A 17,507-nucleotide genomic window follows, 5' to 3' on the forward strand; every position below is an offset into this window, starting at 1 on the left:
ACTCACGACTTTCTGGCACGTGACAGTCACATGTGGAGTACACAAAGAAAGAAAATATGCCGGTAATTTAATTAGTCGACGGAATTTAATGGCCATTTGTCAAAGCCTGAGATTAGAGATTTGCTCAGGAGCAGCTCTACTTGGATTTGAGGGAGTTCAAGCGAACACCTGGGTTCAAAGGATGTACTAAAATTTTGTATACGTACTTATGCGCATTGATATTTCTTTCCTATTAACGGCACTAAATATCAGTCGTGCAGAGCAGAGTAAATGAAGCTGAAATTTGCGAGTAAATAGATCATATAACTCTACGAAATAAAATAAATTAGGCTCGATAAGTCTTCAAGTAAAGTAAATATAGTTATCTTATATAGTGTTTTGTATGCAATATTTTTTGTCTATATTTTTGTCACCGCTGAGTTAAAATCCTGCAGCCGTCGCTAGATTTGCTCTCTCCTAGACTCCGTTCAGTTGTTGGGAATGTTGTGTGAAAAACTGGTTCCTAGGAAAAGTGAAGTGATGTGAAGTAAAGGAAAATGAAATTTATTTTCTTGTGTGTGTTCTCTTGACAAAAATCTTGTAGGAAAACAAGAATTACTTCATTTTGGCAAGACATATTTTGCAAGAAAGTCTTTCCTAATAGGAAAAGTTGAATCCGTGAATCTTACAACTTTTCTGGTAATTGAACACACAGAAGACTACAAGAAAGTTGATTTTTCCATTCTTTCTCATAATTTCCGTGCAATTGAATGGGGCCCTCTAAGGTTTCAGTTTCGAAACCTGGCCGTACGGTGCTATCAACTTCTTTAGAGCTAATTCATACAAAATTTTGCTCTGACTTTAATTGAGATATTCATAAGCGGAGAGTAGAATTCGTCCCACAGAATGAATCGAGGTACGCGTAAATTAGCTCAAACACCTGAGTCATAAAAAAATGAAAATGTGAAGAGGAGCGGAGGTGGGTGGTGATAATTACTTACCATGAGTCATGCAAATCAATTGTCCTTTAGGCATCTGTTTGATGATGCCATATAACGCCAGTCACGAGAACCAGAAGGCGGGGGAAAAAAAACAAGAGAGAGAGAGAGAGAGAGAGAGAGAGAGAGAGAGAGACGAGAGACTTGTGAGGTGGGAAAAAATTTCAGAGACCTGTGAGGTGGAAATTTCAAATTTTTGGAGGAAAAAGTAATTATGTAAAAATAAAAAATTGAATAGAATGGTCAACCATATTCATGTCCCTCGGTCCTAATGTAAGGTACTTTCTCCGTCCCAATTTCAATGCTCTCCGTGAAAAACCGTGCAACTTTGACCTAAAAATAAAGTACTTTCAAAATTAATTTTTAATTTTTTTTCCATCATTCAATTTTTATTTTTATTTTTTGCATCCTTCATAAGATTTCAATGAGTATTTTCAAATGGTGAAAAAATTAAGTACTAAGAGCATCTCCGATCCAACACCCTCCAAATCTCTATTTGAGAGAATCAAATTAATCCATTTTATTTGAAAAGTAGATTTAGAGGATTGTACTATTTATCTCAGCTCCAACCTAACACTCTATTTCTCAACTCTAACACATATTTGGAGGAGATCCTCTATTTTTTTTTCATCCTCTATATTTAGAGGATCAAAGTTCATCCTCCCAAATGGAGGAGAGTTTTAGAGGATGGGTTGGAGAATATTTTTCCTCCAAAATAAAGAAATGGAGTATGGGTTAAAGATGCTCTAAAAAAAACATCAGAGTGTGGGTCATATTGCTAGTACTATGCTGCAAAGAATCAAAAGCCCGCAGCACTGCAAACACAACAGACACTACCATGCACTCATTCAATTCATTGATCGTCACTCCACACCTAATTTGGGATAACTATTTAACTGTTTCGAACATCGTCGCATTGTGCTCCAACACGCTTTTCTATATTCATATAGGGTTTTTATAGTTGGTCTTAGCATCCCTGTCCCCGTCCCCCCTTTGAAAATGTAATGGTGAAGAAAGTTTGGGGCACCACATGACGGTGCCAAGAGCAAGGACCTATATATCCACCCAGCTAGGCATTGTGCTTTCACAATCACTCCTAAGCCCTATTTAGTCCGTATACAACTCAAGAGTGTATCATCAATTCCTACCAGACGGACCATAATTGTTCTATGTGCATGTTCAATGCAGTTCTATGACTGAAATTAAATACACGAGAACAAAGGTACAGTCACATTTTGGTACAGTATATTTAAGTGATTTGCACAGACTCTGGCTATGCATGACATCAGCATAACGGTGTTCCTATTTTCGCTTTGTGCATTTACAACAACAAAGTGTACATAATGAGTGTAGAAGCGCCTCTTAAAACATTTTAAGCTGTTCAACTTCGCAAAAGCGATAATGAAAAGCAGGAACATAGAATACGAACCAAGAGAACACAATCGCGAAAAATTTTATCAAAAGATTGATGTGACTTAGCCCTGTTTGCACTAAAAATTTTGTACAACTTATTGACTTTTATAAAGTTGTTCATACTAAACTATATTTTTTTTGTCAAAAGTCACGTTTCTACTAAACTAAAATATCTAACACATTATCTTGTACTAACCCAACACATTTTCTACAACTTATAATTTAGTGAAAATAACTTGACGTTTATGGACTACAAAATGTAATCCATAACTTAACGCTTAGCGGAAACGGCCATTAGGCTACTTCTATTTCACCCTCGCAACTGGGTCAGCCCTAATTAAGTCTGCATAATGGAACCAATTTTCAGGAAGAATAATGGCTTGTACCATTGCGAGAAAGATGTTGGCCAATTTGGAAAACAACCAACCCAAAAATCGTCCTTATTACTCTATATATTACTTGGCGTACGTTCCGCAAAGGGATTTTTGAGCTTTTTAGGCTTTTTTCTTTATTCAATTTTTTTCAGCTTTTGTTAGTTATGCAACAAACTTTTGTGGATTATTGATTAGTCAAGACGAGAGGAATCGAAAAAGTAAAAAATTACGACTTTTACCCAAATACTTTTTGAAATATCTAAGATATAACCAAGACGACACGAATAGGCTATGAAACCACAAAAGTTAGGCTCAAAATTAACAAAAGTAACAAAAAAAAAATGAATAAGGACAAAATCCCAAAAATCTAAGCGAAACGGCACCGTTATTTAGGGAATAGTAAAATTCTGTGTTAATGGAATTGTTATACTAACTCTTTAATCTAAATTTATGAACGGAGTACTTTGCAAGTTTAGATTTTTATTGGAAGTGTTTCAATGTTTAAAGGTAGAACCAATAATTAAATAAGAATCAGGCTCGTTTTATGGGTTATTAATTGTCAGGTTTTCACATTTATAATGGTCAGGTTTTAGCCCGTAATTTCTTGGAACGTTCCTTCGGAATGATCCAGATTTCTATAGAATTGCACTAATTCGAACCTTGTGCACCCCTAAATTGGTACTGATTGTATTCTCCATTTACATTATTTCTTGATCAACTTTCCTAACCAAACATAAAATGTTATAACTAATGTCTCTTTCGCCCGAAAACACGACGAAGACTTATTAATTACAATATCAGACTCATAGTAATTAACAAAAGCTAAAGCGAAAAAAAATAAAAAAAATCAACATATAGTATTATGGAAGAAGTTAGTTGGACACAAATTTAATTACTACTAACATTTTCAGATTGATAGAATAATCACTATATTTTTAAATTTTTTATTTATAGAATTCATTAGGTTATAACCCACTAGCTAAACCAACACATTAGGTCGAAATTGGCGTGAAAGATGATGAGCGCAAGATTAGGAGGTTCGGCTTAATTATTAAATAATTAGCCATCAACAATGAAAATTAGGCAAATTGAACGACTTGGAAGCAACCTTTATAAATTTTAAGTATGCAACTTTAGAAAGTTGTTGGAAAGTGTTTTTTTTTTTTCTAGTAGTTTCACTTTAAACAAGATTCTCAATTATTAAGAAAGGTTCTGAGTCAGTTTGCGCGCACCTCGGCTGATTTCGAGACTCTAAAGTTAACGATTGGGCAAACCTCTGGCGGCCCCATTGAAACAACTAACCTAAGTTTTTTTGGTACGCACACCAACTAATGTGTTTTGTGGAGCATACAACTGATCACCAAACAACAACCCAGTCAAAGCTCTTTAAAGGTTATGAATTCATAACTCTAAATAGGCATGCGAGGTAATTCATGTCCTTTCTCCATAGTGAAAAAGGTGTTTCAAATGTAAATCGGGATGGTAATTTCGCCCAAATTCCACGGCTACTAGAACCAAGTCGTCTCCAGGGATGGTAATTTCCCCGAACTCAACGGCTACCGGAACCAAGTCGTCTCCACGGTTCTTGTTTTCTTTAAAGATTTTGCCTGTTCGTTATTGGGTATGGGTTAAAAACACCTTATGAAAGGGAGATTTTTGTTGTAATTTTGTTTAAATATTTAATTAGGCTAAACGGTTGAATATGGTACCACCTTATGGCGGGTTCATTTTTCTAGTTTTAGTTCTCTTTCTTCTCTTATTATAATAGAATTATAGAACCACAAATGTCGTGGTACGTTGCCGTTCAAATGACAATAAAACTCTATACTGTTTGATTATGGTACCCTAAAATTCGTAATTATCAAGTATCGGTTCAACTTTAGCCAATGTAAATATTTGGGGTTTGGACGGTTAATTTGGGTATGGTAATAGCAATATCTAGACCAAATCCACCCGTTGTTAATTTGGGTATGGTAATAGCAATATCTAGACCAGATCCACCCGTTGTCAATGATTTGAAATAATTGAAGTCTGAAACATTAAACTTAATTTGATATTTGAATTGATGATAAATCTAAAAAACCTACATATTAAGGATTTGTCTCTTCGAACTTTTTAAATACTCCTAACTTAGAAAAGTCTGGACCAATTTACACGCGGCTTGATTAATTTCTTAATGACTATTCCCACCGTCCAAGGGCCATTTGTCCCTGTGAACTTGATGCAACACCTAATCAATTTGCTAATTACATTAAAGCATTACTTGTTCTTGCAAAGTTAATTTCGACAAACAATTGGTCCTCCCGGACAGAGGGATCCTGTAGGGTGGGGTGCCGTGCAACCTCTGTAGGGCGGACCCCTCTGGCACTTGACACCATTAAAACTTCACTATTTCAGTACAAAAGCATCAGAGCATTGGCAATTGATTGCATCAATCCCCACCTCCAAACAGTTCTGCCCCCATAATCATAGAGACAACCCATACATAATTCTTCACATTCATATGAAAGGGACTTTCTTTTTCAAAGAAAATTTACTATTTTAATTTTTGTTTTACCCAAGGAAAATAGTTGGGGCTCAACCACATGTCACAGATAATTATGTATTTTCCTGGCCTAAGGCTCTGTTTGAAACTTAGGAAAAGAAAAAGAAAAGACGAAAAATTGATTAAGAGAATGAGAGGAAAAGTTAAAAAGAAATTGAGAATAAAGCTGAATTCATGATTGAAAATTTCTCCTCTCTTCTTTTAAGAACCCAACAAGTGAATTTTCCTTCTTTTCCGCAAGTCCCAAACGTAGCCTAAACTTTTTAATTTTTATTGGTTAAATGGATTCTATTGGAAGAAACCATCATCACCAAATTAATTTTTATATTATATCCTTTATGTGTTAATTTAATCCTTATCACTAAAATTAGTAATCACATATACTCTGCCTCCGCACGTGTGCTTTGCTAAAGCTAATCAATATTTCTTGATTGTGAGTTGGATCAGGAAATTAGGGTTTCCACATGGAAAGCATGTGAGGGTTGAAGTCCAGCAGAGTGCTCATGACAAGTTCATTCACATGAATTTTTTTTGCCTCTCTTGTTTTGTTGTGATCACAACCCCAGTGAACCCACATGTAATTAAAATAGTTCTCTGTCCCCTGAAAAGAATGGCGGGCTTGGCGCAACGGTAAAAATAGGTCACAGGTTCGAGTCGCGGAAACAGTCTCTTTGTGGCTGCGTACATCAACATTTCTCTGGACTCCGCAATGACGGGAGCCTTGTGCACTAAATTTGCCCTTTTGCCTCTCTTCCCTTGAAAAGAGAAGAAAAAGTAGCTTTACATTGTTGATATTGTCAAGGAGTAACCAAGAGAAAATTCATGATTCCTGCAAAGTGGAATTTCAACTTAGACGAATTTTTAGCTCGAACTTGTAATCCACCCAAACCCCAAGGGCATCAAGAAGCCTTTTAACCTGAGATTCGGCTACCACCTGCATGCTATCATTTTGTGTGTTCGGGTCAGTCTATACGGGACAAAGCTTTAATTGGACCTCTCATTATTGGATAGTGGGATTGGTACCTTTAATAAGTTGGTCCATTAGATGGGATACCTAATTATCAAAAACCAAAAAACTCGGCATCCAAGCTGTTGACATATAAAGTATGCTTGGGGCAATCCTATTTGGCTCTGAGGTGTTATTTTTCATGAAAAAAAAATGACCCGGGGAGATCCCTTTGCATCAAATTTTTTTTTTTTTTAACGGCGTCCCTTCGCATCCATCGCCTTGCTTCTTTCGCGTTCACAAAACGCAAAAGATTACAAGGTCTTTGACCAGAAATAAAAGGGAAAAACAAAACCCTCATGACAAATAAATTGAATTCTGTAATGAGTAGAAATTGGGTGCCAAAGAATCATGATGAAGATGAGGACAGTGAGATCGACTACTGGCCATTATTTAAGGAGTTTTGATGACAAGAGAAATGTTCCTTTGAAAAGGTGATGGTGAGAGGAGATGGGTAGAGCCATAGAAGTTGGCTAGTATTATTGACAGCCTTATTTCAAGGGCCTAGCTAGAAAGATAGATATCCCACCAAGAAAGGTGGTTGTGTTTGAAATATGCAGAATATTTATTTAATAATTCAAACATATAATTCTCTTCTCTCTTTTTTTGCCCATTCGTTGAACCTAATCTACTTTATCATAGAGGATTTGAAAAGGAGAATGGGTGCTTATGAGAATCGAACTCTGCCCATATGCATGGGAGTAAAAAAGAAGGCACCTAGTGCACTCTACTCCACTCGGTAAACAAACAAACATATAATTCATGGGAGAATAAAGCAGTGATAAAAGCTGTACTGCTCCAATACGAAACCCATGATGGAGTAAAAGGATCAGAAAGCTGGAATTTCATTGTCAAAAATGGTCTATTTGTGTGACTTTTAGAAAACCATATAAGGGATTCTCTCTGTGAAGGCACCACCAAAGAAATCTGAACTAATTTGACTTTGATTCCAAGTTAAATAATGCCAATGTACAACTGACTCTTCTGTTTGGTTGTCAGTTGTGCCAATTTTCCACTCCACATGGGAGGAACACTTGACAATAATGGTTTCGGTAGTGCTCATCTTTGGTTCCAAATATTTCACTCTCTGGAAGTTTTTAACTTGCACATTAAAGAGTCCCATGACATATGCCATTTCCTCATCAGGAAAAATAAGGACGGATCCGGAGATCCTGTAGTGAGCAATTCCAATCGTTTAAAAATGTTTTCAACAGTCCGGATTAAAATAAAACTCATCCACGGAAGAGAATAAATATTCCTTAGAATAGTTTGTTTTAAATCTAGACCGTTAATTGCTTAGATAGATGGCTGAGATGCTCACTACGTTAATTGACTTTGCAAACTACAGGATCCCTTTGGATCTAAGGACAGGGTATCTCTTGAAAATAGTCGCAAAGGGGAATTTTTCCTGGAAACAGAGGTGTAATGAGATTTAATCTTGCGTAGTGCATATCTATGGAGAAGTATCTAAAGTCAGACAATGCTAATGCGAACTAACATCCTACTTCGGGTGATGATCAATATATATATATATATATATATATATATATATAGTCCGGATCCTATAAGAGATCCCACACGGGCTTACCATGCGGGACTCCCCTTTTCCGATCGAATTGCGACAATCCAAGCCACTCAAAGTGATCAGAATGTGATTTTAAAGATATTGCGAGAAATCAGCAAAAAAAATGATCGGGAAGGGCTTGATCCAAACAGTTTTTTATTGAACAGTTCAGTAAAAAACTGCTCGGATTAAACCTTTCCCAATCATTTTTTTTGCTGATTTCTCGCGGGCACCCTTAAAATCAGGTTCTGAACACATTGAGCGGCTTGGATCGTCGCAATTCGATCGGAAAAGGGGAGTCCCGCATGGTAAACCCGTGCAGGATCCCTCATTGGAAATTTCCTCTATATATATAAACCTACTTTGCGCAATACATAAATCCAAACATGTATATTTGTAGATACGTATGTTAGTGTAAGTGTGCGTGCGTGCGTGTGCGCGCAGGCACGCATGCAGGGGGTTTCTATAACGTTGGCTGACTTTCTTGGCCCAAATAGGCTGCCTGGAGAGGATTATAATTTTGAAACCCTGGAATCCCCCATTCACATTCAAAATAAGAGAAGCCAATTAGAACCTCTCTTTCCAAACCTACAAATTTTCCAGCTGCAAAACTAAACAAGCCAGCAATTGCTGAAATAGCACTGGCGAAAGCGTACAGAATAGAATGAAAACAAATCAAAAGCACCTGAACCCCAAAGAATAGGAGGTTGCTTCAAACTCTGTAATCTTAATTGATGCACAAAGAAATTGAAGAAATCTACATTTCCACTGAATACTCCCCGTTTCCAAATCTGCAGCCCAAAACATGTCAATTAGCTCCAGAAAATTACATACTTCAAGCAGGGATATCCAGGCCACTGCATCTCACAAGTTCAACTACAAATATGGCTCTGCAAAACCATTGATCCTACCTTTAACCTAACTGAAACTTATATCCGCCAATACGGAAATGTGGCCCAATTTTAAAGAGTTTCTACCTCCTCAAGTGAAGAAAAATGGACATTAATGGAATTCAGAGCATCTTGTTCAATAGTCGCAGTGCAAAACCACTTAGGGGGAGAATAATCAGATCTCAGTCCCGGCGGAAAGTCGGTTTTAGCAGACTCCTTCGATACCTCGATGCCTTCAGTTTCCATTTGAATCGACTTTCTATGCCGATTAAAGAGCTGAGATTTCATCTCCAAACAAGATTTTAGATCTTCCTCGCTCCGAGCTTTATTCAACTTATCAAGAAGATCACTTAAAGCTGAATATTTCTCATTTTCTTGCTTTCCAACAAGTTCATCTTGCTTATTAGGGTCATTAACGCCATCTAAATCGATTTTCCGTAGCTTCCTTAGTCCCTGATTGATGATGTCTTCCAATCTCTTTCTAAGTTTCTCAGTCCTAACTGGATTTGATCTTAGCTTCAATTTCAGCCCAGTAACAACCGTTTCAGTGTCATCTCCTGCAGAATTACGGTTAGGGTTCGAGTCAAGGGACCCATCGTCGGCAGACCCTTCCGGTTTAGGATTAACGGCAAGAACCTCCTCGAGTAAAGTAACATTCTGCATGTACCGGTCAAAAGCTTCATTTTCCACTTCAATGTTTCCTTCCTTGTATTCTTTCAACTTTTTAAACCTCCATTCGTTTATAACTGCAGCATCCTGAAATTACTTCCAAGATTAGTCTTAACTTTATTAAAGCACGATATTATACGACCCGATTAATTGCACAGCAAATGTGTACAGATCACGGTGTGAGGCCCACTCTAGGTTTCACACAAACAATCTGAGCCATTCATTAAATGTAAAACATTTTTTGAGGGCCCCCACGAAAAATCAGCTCAAACCGATGCCTATATTTGCTCGATCCAATCATCTAACTTTTCATTCAGATTTTAGAATCGTGAAAAGTTAAAGGATTGGATCAAGCACCAATAGGTATAGAATTGAGCTGATTTTTAGTGGGTAATCTCAAAAAATGTTTTACATTTAATGAACGGATCATATAGTTTGTGTGGGAACTGGAGTGAGCCCCACACCGTGATCTGTGCACATTTGGTGTGCAGTTAGACTTTCTGAATATCATATCAGAAAGGATAAAAAATAAGGTATGCACATGCACCTTTCTGGTTAGGGGCTTCCTTGAACGAAGTGGGCTTTGCAAATTATTGAACTGTGCAAAATTGTTGGAGAGTTGCCGCAGTGAAGAAAATCTATGTGAATTCCTGAAAGCAAGACCAATAGATAAATCTAACTAAGGAAGGAAAAAACACTGCTTCAACAGAGGACAAAAATTGAAAATTGTGGTATAACACCAAAATAGAGCCACACGAACTCAAAGCTTAAGGCTAACTAAGTAATACAATGACAATGTCCTATGGAAGAGGGAAAAAAAAGGACTCAGGAGCAATTTAACAATAACAGGGATAGTTGGGATGCTACAATGAAAGTAAGGTGAAAGGATACACTTAGTCTTTACTTGAAGCATCTCAAATAAAATCATTTTTGGCAAAGCCCAGACTCATTCTGTCCATTTGTGAATAGCACTTCCCCTCCAATGACTCCTTAAAACAGTACAGACACTTGCAAAAGAGTGGCATGGAAGAGAAGCAACAAAAGCACAGTTCCCCACACTATACGAGCAATCAGAAATGGAAGCAATGGATGAAAACAAAGCGGGTCTTTAGAAGACAACAATTTTCATGAAAATAAGCTACTATGCATCATGTGTTTAATGCTGCCAGCATATACTTGCTTTAAATATCATCGTCAATCCCCATAATCACCACCTTACCCAGAGGGAGATGCCTCGGTTGACTGCTGATCAAACAAAGGAGAGCTAGAAGATTGTGTCTTGTCGGTAAAAGTTGCATTGGTTTTTAACACTGCAATCAGAAATTTAAGATAGAGTCATGCTAGTAAAAGTATGACATTTAGAAAAATAACATAACTGAAATATCTACACCAGCCTTAAATAAGAGGCAAATCTTCATATTCACTCACAAAAAAAAACTGTAATATTCTAATACTAGGCCTGACTCCACCATCCTAAATGCAAAGACTTGGGGATAAGCCATATTTGTTTTCATGAAAACTTATTTGTGCTTGGTTCTCCAAATAGCACCTCTTGCGAATAATTTATAATGCTCTTATGGAAGGTCACAAATACTTAGGCCTCTAGCCTAATAAGCAAAAGTAGGAGCAGGATTATTATTTGTGTGATTGATTAGAATAAAGTAGGCTTGTGTTCTATCCTGGGTGTTCCGTTAGGTACTCTTCCAGTTAGGCATGTGGGTGTTCCCTTTATATCTAGTAAGCTTACAGTTAATGATTGCAGTAGCCTTATCAAAAGATTCTCAACAAACTAAAGAGTTTGGCAAATAAGTCTCTCTCCTATGCACGGAAATTCCAGCTGATACAATCTGTTTTGTTTGGTATGGCAAGTCTATTTTGGACTATGCATTTTATTCTTCCTGAGTCTGTTTGCTTGCTTATAGAAAGACTTCTCAGGAACTTTTTGTGAACTGGTACAGAAAATTATCTTTACTCAAGCAAAGTAACATGGTATGCTGCTTATTTACCTAAAAAAGAGGGGGCCTTGGTATGAGGAGAATAGAAGGTTAGAACCTTGCATCTTTCTTAAGACATGTATCTATGCTATAGGCACCAAACTCTTCGAGTACAATGGTGAAATAAATATCCTATCAAGATAAAAGGTTTCAATATGGTTTTGAAAGACACTTGAGAAAAGTTTCATGACCAAGATAAAAAGACAAGGGGAAAGAGGGTCCCCTTGTCTAAGGCCCTTTTCACCAGCAAAATACCCTTCAAGGCATCCATTGAGAGAGAGTATTCAGGGATTGTGCTACGTGTGGTGATCCATTTCCTGAAAGTGACAGGAAACTCAAAGGCCTCAAGAATATCACGGACGAGATTCCAAGACACAAAGCCAAAAGCCTTCATGATATCAATCTTCGATGCACTCCTACCAGGAGTATTATTCCTGCAGTAATTCCATACTAAATCTTGCATTAAAAGAATCTGATCAGATATGGATCTACCAGAAACAAAGGCAGCTTGACTAGAACTAACAAAAAAATGGATAACAGCCTTAAGTCTGGTAGTTAGCACCATTGAAATCATCTTGACTCTTGTAAATGACATTGCAGCATGAGATGGGTCTATATCCTGTTATATGGATGCGGCTAGGGGTTTAGGAACCAAAGTGATAGATGTAGTGTTAAAAGCTCCTAAAAGTTTGCCAGTAGAAAAGAAAAACTTAACTGCAGCTAGAAAGTCATGGTCAATAACATGCCAAGCTGTTTTGAAGAAATATGAAGAGTAGCCATCTGGGCCAGGGGCCTTTTCATCTCAAATTGAGAAAAGAGCATTTTTTATTTCCAACTCAGACACAGATGAATCCAAGGTAGAAAGCTGGTGCTCATATCATATAAACAAGGCTGAATAAGCTCCTTAACCCTGTTGATACCATTTCGAAAGTAATTGACTACAATCCCCTTGACTTCCTTGTAGTTATCATGTCTCACCCCTTTAGAATCATTAATGGATAGGAGCTTGTTCCTTGCTCAATGGACAACTACTTTTTTGTGAAAATAATATACTTCAACACAGATACGGGCATATACAAGCCTTCCCCGCTCTGCAGTAGTACTATCAGTGAACAGAGGTTTCCCAATCACACTTGCTATTTTACTGAGAATGCTAGCATTCCAAGATGAAGCTTGAGCTTCGGCAAATGAAACCATACTGGCATTGCAGAGATATTATTACGACCATCTATTCTAGTAGATGACCAAGGTTGGAGAAAGAGAGATTTGTCATTGTATGGCCATGGTCCTAACTCAAGAACTTCTTGTTTAGCATAAAGAGAAGAATAGTTGAAAATAAAAAGCCCGGGCTCTACCACAAAAGCCCTGCCTACCATACTTCCCTGAAGGCACCCCACCTGCTCACCTCTAGGGCTGCAAACGGACCGAGCTACACATGAGCAGCTCGCGACTCAGCTTGTTAAGGCTCGTTTATTGAACGAGTCAAGCTCGAGCTCAGTTTTAGGAAAGAGCCGATCTCGACACTCAAAAGCTCAACTCATTTGAATAGGCTCGGCTAGTTTGAAGTGGCTCATTAAGTAAATTACCCAGTCTCGGCTTGTTAAGGGCTCAGCTCGTTTAAAGACGAGCCAAGCTTGACTGTTACTAAACGAGCCGAGCTCAAACAAGAGGAAGCTCAACCTAGGAATCTAATATCTGCGTACCGTGTATGTGACATGGATTTTGAGCTTTTGCGCAACAACTCTTGCATGACTGATATGGGCACCTGCACGGTTAAATCAGATTTATCATTTACTGTCGACGAGGCAAAGATGATTTTTCAGGTGCAACTGACATGAAAGTTTCCTACCCACTTACAAGGCAACCAAGAAAATGAAGTTTTCAATATCAGTAAAGCAAGGCACAAAAGCATCAAATTGTTGCAGTTAAGATGTAGATATGACATGATCTTCTGGCTGGGAAGCACATACAACTCAAGACTTATTGCATGATTTGAGCAACGAAATTCATTATGCAAACACAGTGAACCAGGTGGCTGATATCAAGACAGCTCATCCTCTACTTACATCATGTTCAATTACTTTTCAATGCAAGCAGTCCACATCCAAATATCACTAATGGCTAATCTGAAAGCCAAAGGTCCGCATTTCCTATCGTTGTAGCAATCATGGGTTCATCATTCATGCACATTTGAACCATGTGCCACTACCCTGTTCATACAAATTGTACAAGGGAAGACTTTCAATCAAATGCCAACTGTCAAACAAACTGACAAATATGATAGGTGCTAGCTAATGCACTCGGTGCTTAAGCCACAGGCAATGACACTTGGGAATAAGGCTACCATAGCGCCATGCCTTCACCAAGGAAAACCTGGCTACATTGACTCGACCGTGTGGCTCTCCAGTCTCCAGGTCCTCTCCATCATCGAGTTAGAGCTCTCCCTATTATTTGACTTTCCTAAGGGCATCTCAACACCACCATGAACCCTTAGCCAAAAAGCAAGGCAATTGGAACTCCATTCAGGATCATCGGAGGACTCGTGGCTTGGAGGGTAGAGCTGAGGGTTGGTCGCAGGACTTGACATTGAAAAGTTTTTTAATCCAAAGAATGTAACAGTTATATAAAACTTAAGCAACCGATAGACTAAAAATCAAATGGAAAACTAGGAAGTAACAGAAACGTGCTAAAACCAATAATCACAATTTGATAAATGAAAAGTAACAAGGAAAGTTTCTTGAAACGAAAAAAATTCTAAAAATCTCATCCTCCATCAGACAGAGACTAGCCCATCCTCGCTAACTTTCCATACAAAACAATCAAGCTAAAAAATCACTTCATGAAAAAATTAACCAAACTCCTAGGCTCTGTTTGTTTGACCGTAAAACATTTTCAAATGTTTGGTTGCAAAAACCTCTGTAAAACATTTTACCTCAGAAGGCGTAAAATAACTTGCCTAAGGAAATCCCGCAAGTCATTTTCCAAGGCAATGAAGCGTCTGTGTACTCTGACAACTCAACGAACACCTTCGTACATTCCCCCCACATCTCGGTTGGCATGACAAATTTCTTACCTTTGGGTCTAATCCCAAGGTTGTTCAACTGACCAGGGCCAGCCCAAGGCATTTGGGGGCGCTAGGCCAAATCATCAAGTGGGCCCTAAATTTTTTAACAAGTACAATATACAATATAATAAGAGATAATTTCTATATATAAAAAAAATTAGACCACATTTCATGCAGAATATGCTTTGGTTCAGTGGTTTGTGTGTCCCTTTGTTTTCTCTGTGAGTCTGTGACCCAAGTTCAAAATCTAGCATCAACAGAATTCCCACAAGGCCTTGTTTTTTACAAATAAAAACTTAATAAAGAAGTGCCAGGCAGGAATCGAACCCATCCACAGCATGTGGAGTCGAACTCGCGTTACCAGCGAACCAAGAAGATCTACACAATTTCTATTGTGAGCAAATAATATATATAACTACTCTTAACGAGGGCTCTTCTTTTTGGGCCAATACACAGATCTATGGCAGCACCTCTTCACTCACTTTGATCTCTTCTCTCTTCTTTTTCCCCATTCTTCCTATAGTAGCTTTCTACAGTAGCTATCAGTGATCAGTGGCCATGTTTTGGGCTTGCTTTCTTGGCATGGAAAATCAATCATTCACTATCATGTCCAACAACTGCTTGTTAAAATGCCTCAGTGGAGGATTTCTAATACTCCAAAAAAGTTTTTAAAAAAAAAAAATAGCTGCTGTGGTTTTTCTGATGTAGTCGTGCAAAATTTTGAGCTCTATGAACAACATCAGAGGGCTTCCGTGTGAAAAGCAAGTGTTGTTAGCTTTAGTAATGTATTCCTAAGTTCCCGTGGAAGTCTTTTCGTACAATACCAAATGTATGCAAGCTTTTTGTCACAAACTAATTTGTTAGGCCAGCCAAACAACAGAAAATTAAATATAATTGTAAAGATTTTAAAGCAAAACATGTTACATGAAAAATATTTTACACCCAAGCAAACAGAGCCCTAATCAACGAAACAACTCAGCATAACTGAACCCACTTCACTTGACTCGAAACGACAAAGATTCTAACCTAACCAAAAATTCCTACCACGACACTGCATAAACGCATAACACCAAACTAACCCTTGGGCTTGAAACTCAAATTAAGCACAAACCCAGCAGAAACCCTTGAAAGATATAATTTTTTCACCAGTAATTTTAAGGAAACGGAGTTTGTGACTACCGGAATCGAGCGACATTGCCGCACTTGATACACTTCGGTTTGTTTGATAGAATGCCTCAGCCGATGGTTTCTAATACTCGGACAAAGTTAAAAATAATAGCTGCTGTGATTATTCTGATCGAGTCGTGCAAAGTTTTGACCTTTAAGAACAAAATCAGAGGGCTTCCGCGCGAAAAGCAAGTGTTCTTGGCTTTGGTCGTGTATTCCTAATAAGTTCTCATGGAAGTCTTTAGTTCCATACCAGAAAAAAAGTAAAAATAAAAATTGTACGCATGCTTTTCGTCACAAAACTATTTTTTGAGGGAAGCGAGACAAGAGAATTTTTTTTTAAAAAAAGTGCAAAGATTTTAAAGTAAATTTCTTTACGAATTTTACACAACAAACAACTCAGCATAATCGAACCCCCACTCACTCGACTTGAATCGATAAAGATTCTGATATATAACAACTGACCCTAGGGCTTGAATTCCAAATTAAGTACAAATCCAGCACAAACCCATAAAAAGTATGATTTTCTCACGAGCAATTTTTAAGGTAACGGAGGTTGTGACTACCTGGATCGAGCGACGTTGCCGCACTTGATGCACTTAGGTTTGTTGAGGCCACGAAGGTTCTTCGACGCGTTGGTGGAGGAGAGGGCGGCGGCGGAAATGCTGGCGGGGGTGGCGGGGGACGGGGAGGGAGCGGCGGCGGGGCTGTTGTTGCTTAGGGCCGGTGATGAGGCCGCCATGTTTCTCCGTCACGCTCCGTTTGGCGAAAAATTCAAAGGCAAAGTCCTCGAAAGAGAAAGAGATAGAGTTGGTTTCCTTCCGTTCGTTTTCGCAGGTTCCGTTGAATCTGGATTGGCTCTTCTTTTCCGGCTCAGCCGCGGCCGGAGAGGACGTTCGAGAGGGAGTTGGGTGAGTTTTTGGGTAAATAACTTTATTGGTCCCTGTAGGTTGAGAAATACTCTCAACGTCCCAATTAATTTATAATGGCTTGTGCGCATAGATTTTTTGTGAACATATCAGTCGGGGAGCTATGTCGGAGTCCGGGGCCCGAGCTTTCGAGTTTTTAATTTTTAATTTTGTATGTATCTAACTTTAATTGATAATTATTGTGTATGAATAACTTTAATAATTGTGGTTTGATTGGATGAAAAACCGATTATTTTACGTACTCATTTTGTAATTTTTTTAAATAAAAAAATAAGTACGTAATGGTTGAAGTAGTTTAAAGAAGAAGAAAAAGATTGGTATACTTTAATTTCATTAGGCTAGAATCATTTAAATGTACAAATGTAATGTATTGGAAAACAAAAACTTTATCATATAATAAGTATACGTACCGATAAAAAATATATGTCCACTAAGCTGGCTTCTCCCCAGGTTCAAAATCCTGGCTCCGCTACTGGCACAAATTGTGCACATATCTCAACGTGGGGTCCATTACAAGTCCCATACAAACGATTCGAGTTGTCTATTAAATTTTAAAAAAAAATCTGTGCCTATGTGAAAAATCAACTCAATCAGAAAACTGTAAGTGCTCGATCCAATTTTTTAACTTTTTATTCATATTTTAGGATTTGAGGCTAAAACCTAAATGAAAAGTTATAAGATTGAATCGAGCACTTATAGTTATTCGATTGAGCTGATTTTTCGAAGAGCACTCGGAAAAACATTTTAAGTTTAATGAACGATCAGGATCACTTGTGTAAGACTTATAGTGGACCCCACATTACAATCTGCCTAATCTGTGTAAAAAAAAGTCTGTGCACATAGTTGGATTGATGTTTTTTTTACTTTCACTATGAATTTTATTCGATTGATTTGAATTACCGGAAAAAGAAGTGA

At 37.9% G+C, this 17,507-nt stretch overlaps 1 protein-coding gene across 1 annotated transcript; it reads right to left on the reverse strand.

The window, feature by feature from the left end:
* Positions 1-8,586: 8,586 nt before the first annotated feature.
* LOC131333531 (uncharacterized) lies at positions 8,587-16,645 on the reverse strand. The gene is made up of 5 exons (XM_058368093.1): positions 16,230-16,645; positions 13,136-13,197; positions 10,658-10,748; positions 9,986-10,088; positions 8,587-9,525 (listed from the first exon to the last, which is right to left on the reverse strand). Exons 1-5 carry the CDS (start codon positions 16,403-16,405, stop codon positions 8,842-8,844), a joined length of 1,116 nt encoding a protein of 371 aa, XP_058224076.1. The 5' UTR covers positions 16,406-16,645; the 3' UTR covers positions 8,587-8,841.
* Between the last annotated feature and the right edge of the window lie 862 nt (positions 16,646-17,507).

The sequence above is a fragment of the Rhododendron vialii genome, chromosome 7a (assembly GCF_030253575.1).
Source record: "Rhododendron vialii isolate Sample 1 chromosome 7a, ASM3025357v1".
NCBI lineage: Eukaryota > Viridiplantae > Streptophyta > Magnoliopsida > Ericales > Ericaceae > Rhododendron > Rhododendron vialii.

Bases quoted from the DNA above. Each gene is read 5' to 3' on its own strand.
- LOC131333531 (XM_058368093.1), bottom strand. From the start codon at position 16,405: ATGGCGGCCTCATCACCGGCCCTAAGCAACAACAGCCCCGCCGCCGCT. The intron at 13,198-16,229 runs GTAGTCACAACC...TTAACCGTGCAG, and splicing joins GGCAACGTCGCTCGATCCAG to GTGCCCATATCAGTCATGCA. The intron at 10,089-10,657 runs GTAAGGTGGTGA...TCTTGCTTTCAG, and splicing joins ACCGAGGCATCTCCCTCTGG to GAATTCACATAGATTTTCTT.